Source organism: Macaca mulatta, chromosome 6 (genome assembly GCF_049350105.2).
Source record: "Macaca mulatta isolate MMU2019108-1 chromosome 6, T2T-MMU8v2.0, whole genome shotgun sequence".
In the NCBI taxonomy this organism is placed as follows: Eukaryota; Metazoa; Chordata; class Mammalia; order Primates; family Cercopithecidae; genus Macaca; species Macaca mulatta.
The window spans coordinates 33,407,316-33,423,047 of record NC_133411.1 but is presented as its reverse complement, the minus strand read 5'-3'; the positions used below and the strand labels follow the sequence as shown (position 1 = coordinate 33,423,047).

Sequence of the window (15,732 nt, the reverse complement as noted above, 5' to 3'; positions counted from 1 at the left end):
CTGGGTTTTTCAGTCCTTGAATACAGAGATTTATGTGTGAATTCCTAAGCGAACGATTTCTCTGGTCACCAATCTTCAGCAGTACTTCACTCCATCTCTCTTTTGGGAACCAGAAGGAATCAAAGGCCTGTAGGCTTCACCAGTCTCTCAGAGAGTTTCCAGGATCTCCTTGAACTTTCTAGACCTGTGCTGTCGAATATGGTAGCCACTTGCCACTTGTAGGTATCTATATTTAAATTAAAATTATTTAAAATTAAAAGTACACTCCCTACTAGCCACTTTTCATGTGCTTAGTAGACAAATACAGCTACCATATTGGACCGTACAAATAAAACACATCTCCATCGCTGCTGAAAGTTTTACTGGAGAGGTCTAATCTAGCTAATATTTTTTTATTTGTTTTATTTGTTTATTTAAGACAGGGTTTCTCACTCTATCACCCAGGCTGGAATGCAGTGGCATGATCACAGCTCACTGCAGCCTTGACCTCCTGGGCTCAAGCAATCTTCCTGCCTCAGCCTCCCAAGTAACTGGGAACACAGGTATGCACCACCATGCCCAGCTAATTAAAAAAAAATTTTTTTTTGTAAAGATAAGGTCTTGCCATGTTACCCAGGCTGGTCTCAAACTTGGGCTCAGGCAATTCTCCCACCTTGGCCTCCCAAAGTGCTGGGATTACGGGCATGAGCCCGGTTCTAGATAATACTTTATAGTGGAGGGAGACAGACCAAGAAATAAGAAAGATGAATCCTGGGAGAAAAATAAAAGGGCAGAAAAGAAAAAGAGGAGACAAGAGAAAGGAGAGTTTTCTTGAAAAGAGAGGGAAAAACTCTCCTTTCAAACTTTCTACCCTGGCCTGGGCTTCCTGATCCCTGGAAGTGTGGTTAGAGATGGATGTTTCTGGGCTACAAATGCCGTCGGGTTTCCTCAGCAGGTCAGTTAAGAAATTACCTCAACGCTCCATCTGTGGTCATGATGGCAGTAAACCCTCCCTCATCTTTCACACAGCCTGACAAGGCCGGGTGCAGTGGCTCATGCCTGTAATCCCAGCACTTTGGGAGGCTGAGGCAGTTGGATCCCTTGAGGTCAGGAGTTTGAAACCAGCCTGGCCAACATGGTGAAACCCCGTCTCTACTAAAAATACAAAAATTAGCCGGGCGTAGTGGCAGGTGTCTGTAATCCCAGCTACTTGGGAGGCTGAAGCAGGAGAATCGCTTGATCCCGGGAGTCGGAGGTTGCAGTGAGCTGAGATTGCACCACTGAACTCTAGCCTGGGCAACAGAGTGAGACTCAGTCTCAAAAAATAAAAATAAAACAACTGACAGTTAGGCGATCTTCCAATGTTCTGATCTCCCCTGACTCTGTGGGTCCAACAGGACGATTCTGAGCATGTCGCAGTCCTGGGCCTGGACAAGTTTGACTGGTCTCATGCCAGTTTCTTCTCTGCTCTTACTCAGTGCCTCAATGCCCCTCAAGTTGCCTTTGGGTGAATTCAACCCAAAATGGGCTGATCAGCCACTGTCCCTGAAACATGGGCACTTGTTATTCTCCTGGTCAGATAAAGGGCATCGGAACCAACAGAAATACTTTATCCTGACACATAATTGACCCAATTCAAGCACCTTTAAAGCTTTACAGAGGTTCTGGCCTATCACCTTGGGCAAAATATTTAATCCCTTTGAGATTCAGTTGCTCCATCTGTAAAAGGGTCATAACACACCAAAAGTGCAGGCCTGCCTCAGATGCCCTGACCCAGGTCCTTTAGAACTCCACCCTCTACAGCTTTCCAAGCACGAGTGGATGTCGCCGCTGCCACACCCATCCTCTATCTCTGCTTCATCGTAGGGCTTAGGACAAGCTGCTAATGGTTCCTCTTGAGCCCCTTGGTTAGTGGTGCCAGGACTCGAAGAATACCCCACAGGTTTCTCACGTACTGTGCCTGCCTTAGCCTTGGTTAGGAGACCACCTGCCCAGTTTCTACCAGGTTGAGGATGCCGAGATAAAGGAGTGGCCCTCATGCAGGGCTGTGGAGTCCAGAGCTCCGATGGGAGCAGGTTCTGGAACATTAACTTGAGCAGCTAGTACAGCCCCCTCTACAGCCCCCCATGACCTTGGCTGCTTGAGTCATTACTGTGTAACAGGTAGGACTCCAGGTGAGCCATGGATGCATGTGCAGGCACACACGCACACTCCCTCTCTCATACATGTGCCCACACCCACCCGCACAGTTGGTACACTGACACAGGCCGCTCCTATTAATCAAGCAATGCTGGTTCACCACAGACTGTGAGACGCCATCGTCTCCTGGCAATTGGAAGCACCTCTCGGTTCCAAAACACACAATAGGAAGGAGATGAAGATTTTGAGATCCAATAAGGGATTTTTCCCCCACTATTTTCAAATATTAGGCCGACTTCTTCGTAGCCTCTCTGGGTAGACCTCACTTTGTCTACTGTCTCTTTCTATCCCATTTCTCTAGCCCCAGACAATCCTGGCCTGCGTGGATGGGCAGTTCTTAACTTGGAAGCCCTTATGGTCTTTGAAAGATCTGCAGCCCTGGTCGGACCTGCGAGGCACTAGAAGAGTCCAGCAGCTGTGGGAGGGAGTGTTTCCGGCCATCTCGGGAGACCTCCAACATCCGGATCCGGGGGTCCCCATTCCGCACCATCAGCTCGTTATATTCTTCAACTGACTCGAGGCGGTGTACACCCCCTTGAGAAAAAAGAGGAGAAAACATGGTTTGATATGGGTCAAAAAGAATCATAAGCACATCCAGAGGCACAGACTCGTATTTACACCCACCTTCATGGTTTTGAGAAGGCCTACCTTCCAATACACTCAAAGCACAGAGCCTGGCCCATCCTAACAGCAACCTTTGCATAAGCAAGTCACGTGCTGAAGCCACTAGTGTCAGGCTATGAAAAAACTGCCAGTTTTTGAAATGACTAGATTGGATGAGGGGCAATGTAAATGTTTGTTCCAAATAAGATGTAGCTCTGGTGGATAAGGGAATAGTGAGAAGGCTCTTAGTAGATGATTTCCTGATGATGGAGGAATATCATTTTGTGATTGGTATAGTTTCATTGTTGGTGCAGATGCTTTTTTTCCCAAGTATAGGCATGACTTTTAAAATAAACTTTTAATTAAAGTATAACAACTTATAGAAATGTGTACAAATCATAAGTGTACAGTTCAATGAAATTTCATATACCCATAACCAAAACCTAGATCAAGCAGCAGAATATTAACCAGGACCTCAAAAGCATCCTTTGTGCTACAAACCATCCTTCACCCAAGGGTAACCATTATACTGGCTTTTAACATTACAGATTACTTTTATCTGTTTTTTAATTTTACGTCAGTGAACACACACGATACATACTTTTTGTCTGGCTCCTGTTCGTAGCATTTGTTCATGAGAGTCAGCCACGCTGTTGCATGCCAATAGCTTGTTCATCCCCATTCTGTAGGCTATTCCGTTGTCTAAACACATTGTCTAAACATACCACAATTTACTTATCCATTCTATTGTTGGTGGACATTTGGCTTGTCTCCAGTTTTAGATCCAGAACAAGGGTCAGCAAAGATTTTTGGCAAAATTTTTTGGTATGTTCACTTTTTTTGGTAAAGAGTTGGCAAGCTTTTTGCCACATTTTAGGCTTTGTGGGCCACAAATGGTCTTTGTTGCATATTATTTTTCTTCTTCTTCTTTTTCTTAATAACCTACTAAAAACGTAGAAAGCATTTCTAGCTTGTGAGCCCTACAAATAGAGCTGTGGACTATAGCTTGCTGACCCTTGATCTAGAATATCTCGTTAATAAATATTCTCTCACACGACAGTAGATGTCACCTAGGAGTGGAGTCTCTGGGCTACACTGTTTCAGCAGCATGGGGAAGTTCTAGAATCTCCACATCTTTGTCACACTGGACAATGTCAGTCTTTAATTTTGGCCATTCTGGAATATATGATGGTACTCATTTGTGTTTTTTAAATTGCATTTCACTGATGACTAACGAGATCAAGATTCTTTTCATACATTCATTGGCTGTGTTCCTTTTGTAAAGTTTTAAAGCACCTGAACAAGTCTTTTGCCCATTTTAAAATTGGATGTCTTTTTTATTGATCTATAGATATTTTTATTTATTTATTGGTGTTTTCTTTTTATTTTTTGAGATGGAGTCTCACTCTGTTGCCCAGGCTGGAGTGCAGTGGTCCAATCTGCTCAATGCAACCTCCACCTTCCAGGTTCAAGCGATTCTCCTGCCTCAGTTTCCCAAGTAGCTGGGATTACAGGTGTGCGCCACCACAGCTGGCTAATTTCTGTATTTTTAGTAGAGATGGGATTTCACCATGTTGGCCAGGCTGGTCGTGAACTCCTAACTTCAGGTGATCTACCTGCCGCGGCCTCCCAAAATGCTGGTATTACAGGCGTGAGCTACTGTGCCTGGCCCATTTTTAAAGTAACTTGAATAAGGGTCTTTTGTGGGATCTATGGATTGTAAATATCTTCCCCGTGTCTATGCTTTGCCTTTTCACTGTCTCAACGTATACTCTGAAAAAAACAGCTCATCATTTTAATGTAGTACAGTATGTCTTTTTAAAAACTTTATGGTTTGTAATTTTGTGTTCTTGTAAAGATACTTCTATAGTAACAATTTAGGCTGGGCCTGGTGGCTCATGCCTGTAATCCCAGCACTTTGAGAGGCTGAGGCGGGCGGATTGCCTGAGCTCAGGAGTTCGAGACTACCCCAGGCAACAAAGTGAAACCCTACCTCTACTAAAATACAAAAAATTAGCCTGGCGTGGTGGCGCGCACCTGTAGTCCCAGCTACTCAGGAGGCTGAGGCCAGAGAACTGTTTGAACCCAGGAGGTTGAGGTTGCAGTGAGATGAGATTGTACCACTGCACTTCAGCCTGGGTTACACAGTGTGAGACTGTCTCAAAAACAAAAACAAAAACTTCTATAGTAACAACTTTAAAGAAATTATCAATACCTAGTCTATATTACATTATTTTAAAATACAAAAATTTAAGGGACTTTAATCTTAAATGATGTATCAATTACATATGAATATAACTATAATCATATTACAATGTTTATATGATATAATACATATCTGTATGCATGTGTACATGTGTATACATATGTGTGTGTGTGTATATACAGATTCTTCATATATCAAATTCATCACCTAGACTAGGTAATGTTTCCTCTGATTATACCTAAAATTTCAGTTTACCTAAATACTTCTCTGAAAGTTTTGCACTGAATAAAACAAGATTATTGTTTTAAAAAATATTGATGAGTTATTACAAGTGATAGAAAGTTGGAAGAAAGCTGATACAGTCATATGACAACGAATGCCATTAAAGGTTTGTTGTTTTTAAAAGTTAAATATTTATTTTGTGATACATGTTTCCAAACATATGAAACTGCTTTGCAATCATGACAAATTTTGTTTTTAAAAAGATCACAGGCCAGGCACGGTGGCTCACGCCTGTAATCCTAGCACTTTGGGAGGCCGAGGTGGGCGGATCACGAGGTCAAGAGATCGAGACCATTCTGGCCAACGTGGTGAAACCCTGTCTCTACTAAAAATACAAAAAAAATAGCTGGGCGTGGTGGCGTGCACCTGTAGTCCCAGCTACTCAGGAGGCTGAGGCATGAGAATCACTTGAATCCGGGAGGGGGAGGTTGCAGTGAGCTGAGATCGTGCCACTGCACTCCAGCCTGGGCAACAGAGCAAGACTCCATCTTTTTTGAGATGGAAAGAAAGATCACAAATCTAAGATCTTGCCATAGCTAAACTGAAAGCACCAAAATTAAAAGGAAACTCTGCTGACAAGAAAGGGATATGAAGTAAGGAAAACCCAGGTTAGAATATCAGAAAAATGTTCCATGAAATAAGAGACGATGTTGCTTTAGTTATTTTGCAGCCAGTCTGGGCAAAACCTGAGTGGAAAGAGTTGGAAACTCTACAGAAGCTCTTTAATAATTCATGACTTAATACTAACTCAGAACCAGATTCATCTCTCTTGGCATGCTTACTCAGCTGAAAAAGATGTATTAGTAGAAAATGCCTTTTGAGCTGACAGGGGAGGCACTTGTCATCAACAGAAAAAAAACCACATACAGTAGCATCTATAGATAATACGCTGATATGTGGATACCAGAGTGATTCATTTTAAGAAAACATGAAATATCCAAGTTTACAGGACAAATTAAGAGCTCATCACATTAAAAATCTGCATGTCAATATCTTTAGAATGAACATATTTTACAGCACTGAATCAAAGCCCAATTCCTTAAGCCTCTTTAATGTGTCTCTAAATTACTTTTACAGACTTATCTTCCACTATCCACTCTAAGAGTTTGCTGATCTATCCTGACGGTTGTCGAAGGAGAGATCCGTCCTCTTCTTTCTAAAACTGTGGAGCATATAAATATTACGTGAAGTTTTACCCACTTTCCCTGCACCATCATCATCTCCCACCCAAAAATTCTGCTGTCCATTTCCCTAATGACTCTGACAAACTCTCTTGGATTGAAGCATTGTGACTGTCAGATTCTCTTGGCTTTTTCAAGTGGCTGGGGAGGAAAGACAGCTGCCAAAAACTTACTGAATTAATTTTTTTCCCCAGTATCCCTAAACATCTCTCATTCATTTTGTCCCAAGTCTAGACCGCTGTCCCCGCTTCCAGTCTACCAAATTCCCCCAGCATACTGCCCCTCCTTTATCTTGCATCCTTGAGACCCAGACAAACCTACGCACTCCCTGGACCTCTCACGTGTGCCTCGTGGTGCTCATCACTGTGTGTACGTGTGTGCTGCCTTGCACTGGGACTGTAAGTTCTTTAGAAGGCCTTCTGCGTTTTTTTTTTTTTGTTTTTTTTTTTGAGACAGAGTTTTGCTCTTGCTGCCCAGGCTGGTGTGCAGTGGCACAATATCAGCTCACTGAAACCTCTGCTTCCTGGTTTCAAGCGATTTTCCTGCCTCAGCCTCCTGAGTAGCTGGGATTACAGGTGTCTGCCACCACGCCCAGCTAATATTTGTATTTTTAATAGAGACGGGGTTTCATCGTGTTGGCCAGGCTGGTCTCGAACTCCTGACCTTAGGTGATCCTCCCACCTCAGTCTCCCAAAGTGCTGGGATTACAGGAGTGAGCCACCATGCCCAGCCTAGAAGGCCTTCCTGTCTGAACCCATTCAAACCCATTCTTCCTCTCTTGAGACGGAAGGAGAACAATAAGAATGAAAATGAAAATGACAACGAACATCATAATAATGATGAGAGTGGTTAGGTCGTGCGGGTGGCTCACATCTGATATCCCAGCACTTTGGGAGGCCAAGGCAGGTGGATCACTTGAGGTAAGGAGTTTGAGACCAGCCTGGCCAGCACGGTAAAACCCCATCTCTACTAAAAATACAAAATTAGCCAGGCATGGTGGCATGTGCCTGTAGTCACAGCTACTTGAGAGGCTGAGGCACGAGAATCACTTGCACCTGGGAGGCAGAGGTTGCGGTGAGCTGAGATCACACCACCACACTCCAGTCTGGGTGACAAGACAAAATTCCATCTCAAAAAAAAAAAAAAAAAAAGAAAAGAAAAAGAAAATGACAGTGGTAATAATAGTGGCAGCCACCTCGTGGCGAGGGCTTTTTGCTGCCACACCATGGAGTGGCAGTGCCATACACATTCTTCCAAAGCAACCTTTCAACAAGGCACAGCACCTAGAACGCACTCATGTTTATTGGCAAAATAAATATATAACATAACCCTCATTTTATGGATAAAGAAACTGAGATTTAAGAAAGTCACCTGACCAAGGTCATGTAACCAGAGGTGGTGGATGTGGGAACTGACCTAGCTCTGCTGGATTCATGCATGTGCTTCCTCCTCCATGCTACGTTTCCTTATTGTGGCCTTGAATGTCTGGGAAGGATACAGGAGGAGAAGGTGGCATCCATTTGTGGCAAACAGTGGCCAGCCCTGGAATAACTACTCAGCCAAATATGCCACTTGTTCTGAATTAAGTAGTACGAGCAGACTCAGAGCATCACATATCTGGGAGGCCCTCCAGCTCCCCCTCCCCGTATCTGTATCGATAAAGCCCCAGATTGGGGAACAGAATTCTTTTCAAGATTCCCCGGAACAGAATTCTTTTCAAGATTTCCCAGAAGCCAAAGGGCAGGGAAGGAGAATTCTGTGCAGATCTTTTTCCTGGCATTGACTGAGTGACCTTTGGGATCCTCTGAACTTCTCCGGTCTCATCCATAAAATGAGGAATGTGACCTCGCTGGTTTCAGAGGCCCCTGTATTTCCTCAGAGCTCTGGGCACCTCCCTGGGAACCCATTTATAAGGTCCTGAACAACTCTGCCAAGACGGCCAACAGGAAGGCCTCCTCTGTGCCCTGGTGACTCCCTCGCCCCAAACACAAAGGCCTTAAACGACTTTCTCTTTATTCTTCCTCAGGGCTGGAAGGGGCTGGTCACCGGCTCCCTTCAGACTCTTCTCCTTATCAGCCTCTGGCCATCACCGCTCCTTTCAGTCCCCAATCCATGTTGTAACACTCGTTCAAGTGTAACACCGTCTAATTATTCTGAGTCATGAGCACAAAATAACTCATTCTGTCAATCAGATTCTTTTTTTTTTTTTTTTTTTTTTTTTTAAAGATGGATTCTGGCTCTGTTGCCCAGGCTGGAGAGCAGTGGCACAATCTTGTTTCACTGCAACCTCTGCCTCCCGGGTTCAAGTGATTCTCCTGCCTCAGGCTCCTGAGTAGCTGGGATTACAGGCCCATGCCACCACCATGCCCAGCTAATTTTTTTTATTTATTTATTTATTTATTTTTTTTGTATTTTTACTAGAGATGGGGTTTTGGCATGTTGACCAGGCTGGTCTCGAGCTCCCAACCTCAGGTGATCCACCTGCCTCGGCCTCCCAAAGTGCTGGGATTACAGGCGTGAGCCGCTGTGCCCGGCCAGATGTTTTTTTAAAAAGATGTATTTCACTGTCTTATACCTGCCATCTTCTCTGAGAATAAACTTGGAGCAGTGCGGGCATGCCCTCTCCACCAATCTGGGTGGCCGGAAGGGGACACAAATGTTTTCTGAACATTAACATACTACACATTGTGTTAAAGGCTTTAATGTACATTTCTTAAAAATCTGCTCAGCCTTTCAAAGTCAGGGTGTTCTCCTCTTTTTTCAGGTGAGGGAGTGGAAGTTCAGGGAGATTAAATCATTAGTCTACGGTCACAGGGTAACTCAGCAGCTGAGGGCTAAACCTAGTTCTGCCAGGCTTCAAAACCCTTGCTTTTCCTGCCGTCCCAGATGACCACTGTAGGGGGGGCCAAGGCCGACTTTCCCACTAAGCCAGCAGGCACAGTGCTGAGGGCCCATGCCACCTTCAGGGATCCACAGAAGTGTTTCCTTTTAAATATCTTTTTAAATAAGCGGAAAAAAATAAACACAATAGCAATGAATAGACACTGATGAATCCAGCTGTATCTTTTGTTTGTTTTTTGTTTTTTTTGAGAAGGAGTCTTGCTCTGTCACCAGGCTGGAATACACTGGTGTGATATGGCCTCACCGAACCTCCGCCTCCTAGGTTCAAGTGATTCCCCTGCCTCAGCCTCCCAAGTAGCTGGGAATAGAGGCGCACGCCACCATGCCCGGCTAATTATTATTATTATTTTTATTTTTTATTTTAGTAGAGCTGGGGTTTCACCACGTTGGCCGGGATGGTCTTGATCTCCTGACCTCGTGATCTGCCCGTTTCGGCCTCCCAAAATGTTGGGATTACAGGTGTGAGCCACTGCGCCCGGCCTCCAGCTGTATTTTTATACCAACAAAGCCATACAATACAATTTTTACTTTTTTTTTTTTAACGGAGGAAAAGACCCATCATGTGCCTAAAAAATGCCTTTCGCCGGGCGTGGTGTGGCTCACGCCTGTAATTCCAGCACTTTGGGAAGCCAAGGCGGGCAGATCACGAGCTCAGGAGTTCAAGACCAGCCTGACCAACATGGTGAAACCCTGTCTCCACTAAAAACACAAAAAAATTAGCCGGGCACAGTGGCGGGCGCTTGTAATCCCAGCTACTCAGGAGGCTGAGGCAGGAGAATTGCTTGAGCCTGGGAGGCGAAGGTTGCAGTGAGCCGAGATCGCGCCACTGCACTCCAGCCTGGGTGACAGAGCGAGACTCCATCTCAGGGAAAAAAAAAAAAAAAAAAAAAAACCTTTCATAATGATACACGAAAGTTCTAAGGTGCCTCCTGCACAGCGCCGCTGCTTTCAATGCTGACTTTCTCTCTCTGGGCCCAGGCCAGCCGCCGTAAGGAAATGCCCAGGAGATACAGAGTCGATTTGCTCTAAAAGCTGCAACTCCATCCTATCTTTTTCCTGCTTAGTTGAAATGCAGATTTGATATTAACGCCACATTGAAAAGGATCATCTGAAATCTGATCGAAGTAAATGAACCAAACATAAGTTATGTTTCAGGACACAGAGACACACAGAAATGTTGCCATGCACTTTGTTATGACTTAAAAAAAAAAAAGTTCACATAGGCAGGAGGCTGAATGCAGTTATGCCTGGGGTATGTACCATCTAAGGAACAAATGATTTTGAGGTTTTAAAGAAGACAAGAGCTCATACCAGCAATGGCTTCATCTCCCCGCTCCTGAGGCTGAAAGCTCATCTTAGGCAGGCTGCATCAGACAGAGCCCCCACCTACCTGAAAGGCGACTCTTGAGCTTGATTTTATTGCTGCCCTGTTTGGGACTTTCCAAGTTCCCCTTGGATTCCTCAGCACCGCACACATCTTGGGGTTCATCTGTCCCAGGCATCTGAAATGCAAAAAGCACAGAGCTGATGGGAGAGCCCAGCCCTGCGATGACTTATGCTGTCCCCCTCCACAATGTTATCTCAAGGCTCAAGGAGCAGGAATACATGTGTTATGTGAGAAAAAGGATCACGGGATCAAAGCCCAACCCTTCAGATAAGCTGCATTCACAACGCCTTGCATTGGCCAATTCCTCCTCAGCACGCGTCTCACCGCCCAGCATGGAACCAGGGCCCCCAGTGCTCCCCAGCACATGTCTTGCCGTCCAGCATGTAACCAGGACCCCAGTCCTCCCTAGCACGCGTCTCACTGCCCAGCATGGAACCAGGGCCCCCAGGGCCACTTCGTCTTCCATCCTACAGCTGAGGACACTTGTTGGTCAGTTACCCAGGTGGTCTCCCAGTGGTCAACTACAAAGCTACAACGCGAGCCCAGGTCTCTTGACCCGTGGGCCAGTGCTTTTTCCAACAATGCAAGTTGCAACAAATATTAAACCAGAAATTCAAATCCAATTCTAAGGTTTCTAAAATACAGTAAAAATTTGATTTTGTGGCAGCTATACATCTTAGTCAACCAAATGTTCTGTGTGCTACGCTCCTGAGTATTGATCAGACAGCTCCTGGAATCAAGCCCAGTCCAGGCACCCTGGAGGCGTCAACATGAGGTCAGCCCACACGTCCGGAAGCTGTGTGACCCCAGGAGGTGATGCAGAAAGTCTGATCCCAAGGCTCACTGGGTCCTCCATCCTAGACAAACCAAACATGCTAAAAACAAAACTGAACCCCTATTTACTAGAGAAGAAAATGAGACGCATGCACTTTGAGAGTGTTTATAAAAAACTGGGGGGTAAGTTTACATATACAAGACCTTTGAGATACGTCAAACAATAAACCTTCCCATTTGAAATTTTATTTTCCTTTGAGGTTCTAGAGGAAAAAAGTCTTACATTAAAATAGGGAATATTCTCACTAAGGAAGATATACATACTTAAAAAGGCATATAAGATATCAAGTAAAGAAAGGTTGATGAGGCTGGGCGCGGTGGCTCATGCCCGGAGGCAGAGGTGGGCAGATCATGAGGTTAGGAGATTGAGACCATCCTGGCTAATACAGCAAAACCCCGTCTCTACTAAAAATACAAAAAGTTAGCTGGGCGTGGTAGCGGGCGTCTGTAGTCCCAGCTACTCGGGAGGCTGAGGCAGGAGAACTGACTGAATTCGTGAGGTGGAGGTTGCAGTGAACAAAGATCCTGCCACTGCACTACAGCCTGGGTGACAGAGCGAGACTCCGTCTCAAAAAAAAAAAAAAAAAAAAATGGCCGGGCGCGGTGGCTCACGCCTGTAATCCCAACACTTTGGGAGGCCGAGGCGGGCAGATCACGAGGTCAGGAGATCGAGACCATTCTGGCTAACACGGTGAAACCCCATCTCTACTAAAAATACAAAAAATCAGCCAGGCGTGGTGGCGGTTGCCTATAGTCCCAGCTACTCAGCAGGCTGAGGCAGGGGAATGGTGTGAACCCAGGAGGCGGAGCTTGCAGTGAGCTGACCTAGCCCCACTGCACTCCAGCCTGGGCAACAGAGCGAGATTGCATCTCAACAACAACAACAACAACAACAACAACAAAAGTTGATGATGAAAAGATTCCTGACTTCTCTTAAAGATGCCATTCAGCCTGACAGTTGTCTGGAGTTCATGACTACTAAGTTAAGCTCAGTTGGCAGGAACCTTCCTCCCAATTGGGGTTGGGAGAAATCAACCTAGTCCTACTTAAAAGTGCTTTTTGTGTGTATTCAAAAGCTTCTTGATTTGCATTTTGTCTCACCAGTTATCAAAAGGTGATGTAATTATAGTGCCACTCCTCACCCTCAAGTTAACAGGTAATGAAAATTATATATTGTATATTAAATTCAGTATATAGCTGGGTACAGTGGCAGGTGCCTGTAGTCTCAGCTATTCAGGAGGCTGAGGCAGGAGGATCACTTGAGCCCAGGAGGTTAAGATCAGCAGCTTGGGCAACATAGCAAGGCCTTTTCTCTTAAAAAAAAAATTCACCTGAGGTCAGGAGTTCAAGACCAGCCTAGCCAACATGGTGAAACCCTGTCTTTACTAAAAATACAAAAACTAGCCGGGCGTGGTAGCACACACCTGTAATCCCAGCTACTTGGGAGGCTGAGGCCGGATAATCACCTGAACCTGGGAGGCGGAGGTTGCAGTGAGCCGAGATCACGCCACTGCACTCTATCCTAGGTGACAGAGCTAGACTCTTTCTCAAAAAAGAAAACAAAAATTCAATATATAAAAACGTATCAAGTAAGCGGTTAGAGTAATTCCACAGGTAATCTCTTTTAAGAAGTAATTGTTTATATACAAATTATGTATACAGTATATAAAGTTTGGAAGATTCCCTCTTCCTTCTCAAGTTCAAGTATCTTTCTGGGTTAGAAAGAGGAATAAAAAGGTCTGAGAATGAGGCAATGTAGGCAAAATTGAGAAAGGGGCATTGAGAAAACAAATTAATTCTGACATATAAAACAAAGGTAATACATTTGTTGCATTCATATTACCTTATCAGGACTGGCAGGTTTCCAGGTTTAAATGATGAAGAAAAAGCAGGAACAGAATCTTGAGGGTGATTTTAGAGATTTCCTGGAGGGATGTCTTTCCCAACCCCAAATCCTGCCATCAATACATACACAGAGAAGAAAGAGCCAACTCTGAGACAGGCCTGAGTTCTAGGCCGCATACAAACGGAAGAATCCAGAGAAAAGCCTTAGAGCCTCCCCCTTTGCTTGACTTAAAAACTTTATGCAAGGAACCTGTCTCCAGGTTCTTTCCAGAAGGTCTCCAGACTGTGAACCACAATTACCAGAGAGTGAGTTAAATTCCTGGTTCCAGTCGGGCTCGATGGCTCACACCTGTAATCCCAGTAATTTGGGAAGCAGAGACGGGCGGATCACTTGAGACCAGGAGTTCAAGACCATCCTGGCCAACATGGTGAAATCCCATTTCTATTAAGGATACAAAAATTAGCTGTGCATGGTGGCACGTGCCTGTAATCCTAGCTACTCTGAAGGCTGAGACATAAGAATCACTTGAGCCGGCCGGGCGCGGTGGCTCAAGCCTGTAATCCCAGCACTTTGGGAGGCCGAGGCGGGTGGATCACGAGGTCAGGAGATCAAGACCATCCTGGCTAACATGGTGAAACCCCGTCTCTACTAAAAATACAAAAAACTAGCCGGGCGTGGTGGCGGGCGCCTGTAGTCCCAGCTACTCGGAGGCTGAGGCGGGAGAATGGCGTGAACCTGGGAGGCGGAGCTTGCAGTGAGCCGAGATCGCGCCACTGCACTCCAGCCTGGGCGACACAGCGAGACTCCGTCTCAAAAAAAAAAAAAAAAAAGAATCACTTGAGCCTGGGAGGCAGAGGTTCCAGTGAGCTGAGATTGTGCCACTGCACTCCAACCTGGGTGACAGAGCGAGACTCTGTGTCTAAAAAAAAAAAATTCCTGGTTCCTTCTGGTAATACCACCTGACCCAGGCTATGGACCTGCAGAGAAAGGGATTCCCTGGCTTGCAAGACATTGCCTCCTCTGGTGCCTACTACATGGGTAGCTTATTACACAGTGGCCAAGGCCCCAGACGCTGGAAAGTCTGTCTGAGATGCTCATGCCAAGCGAGGAAAACCATGCCAGTCTATTGTTTCTGGACTTAAGAAGTTTTCTCCACCTGTCTTCTCCTTTATTTTCCCAACACAGCCCCAGGTTTTCCTAGGACCAGAGACATTTTGGAGATAGTACAAGCACTTATGAGCACCCGAGAAGGAAAGCAGCCTGCCTGAAAGGTTTCTGGTCACGACAGACAGATTCAGTTTCTATGATCTACAAAATGCCAGTAAAGTTTTTTATGCCAAAGAAATCCTATGCTAAAGATGGTATACGTGGGCCAGATGTGGTGGTTCACGCCTGTAATCCCAGCACTCTGGAAGACCGAGGAGGGCAGATCTCTTGAGGCCAGGAGTTCGAGACCAGCCTGGCCAACATGGTGAAACCCCGTCTCTACTAAAATACAAAAATTAGCCAGATGTGGTGGTGAGCGCCTGTAGTCCAAGCTACTTGGGAGGCTGAGGAAGAAGAATCGCTTGAACTCAGGAGGCTGAGGTTGCAGTGGGCCAAGATCGTGCCACTGCATTCCAGCCTAGGCAAAAGAGCGAGACTCTGTCTCAAAAAAAGAAAAAAAGAGATGGTGTATGTGGCTACCTAATGCCTGTAGCTGGAACCAGTAAGAATGGACCTAGAGATATCTCAAAGAGTTGCCAGCAGAGACTGTTGAGCTCAAGGAAGGAGTGACATTTTATTTCAGAACACACTGAAAGGGTTAGCAGTGGGGAATGAATTTAAATGGAACTGTTTCCTCTTGTAACAAAAAACTGGTTTTTCGTTGAGTTTGTTGTGACATTAGATGACTTGTAACTCACTGAACAGGAAGTGGGTTGCTTAGACACATTCATTCCAGATTATGTCAGGAAGTAGCAATATAAAATGCAATTTTGATTACACTTTCGTGACTATTTTCTGAAAATGTCCACACTCTTAAGAGAGTCCCTTTTCTGTGTGTGGTTTTGTTCCCGATGCACAGAGCAAACTGTTCTGGAAATGATGTCATTTTAGTTGTTCTGAAATGGAATTTGCAAAACGTTCTCCTGGAAGGCCTTCAGTTCAGCGAAACAGTTGATAAAATCTATTATTCATGCGCAGTTTCTAATTCATGTGTTACAAAACAATGCCATTATTGCTTCTCGGCCTTTTGGCTAACATCAAGTGTAGTACAAAACAATCCCATTATATTAATGGAGTCTCACAGAATTTGCCAATTTCCACGGTAGAG

General features: G+C 45.0%; 1 protein-coding gene across 9 annotated transcripts in view; it reads right to left on the bottom strand.

The window, feature by feature from the left end:
* Window positions 1–15,732, bottom strand: part of PDZD2 (PDZ domain containing 2) — a 478,150-nt gene that overhangs the window by 60,564 nt on the left and 401,854 nt on the right. For all 9 annotated transcript variants that reach the window (XM_015139787.3, XM_078004636.1, XM_078004638.1 and 6 more), the window contains 2 exons: window positions 10,742–10,853; window positions 2,567–2,712 (listed from right to left, as the gene is read on the bottom strand). In XM_015139787.3, coding sequence (XP_014995273.3) covers window positions 2,567–2,712; window positions 10,742–10,853 — 258 coding nt within the window. The remainder of the gene's footprint in view (window positions 1–2,566; window positions 2,713–10,741; window positions 10,854–15,732) is intronic.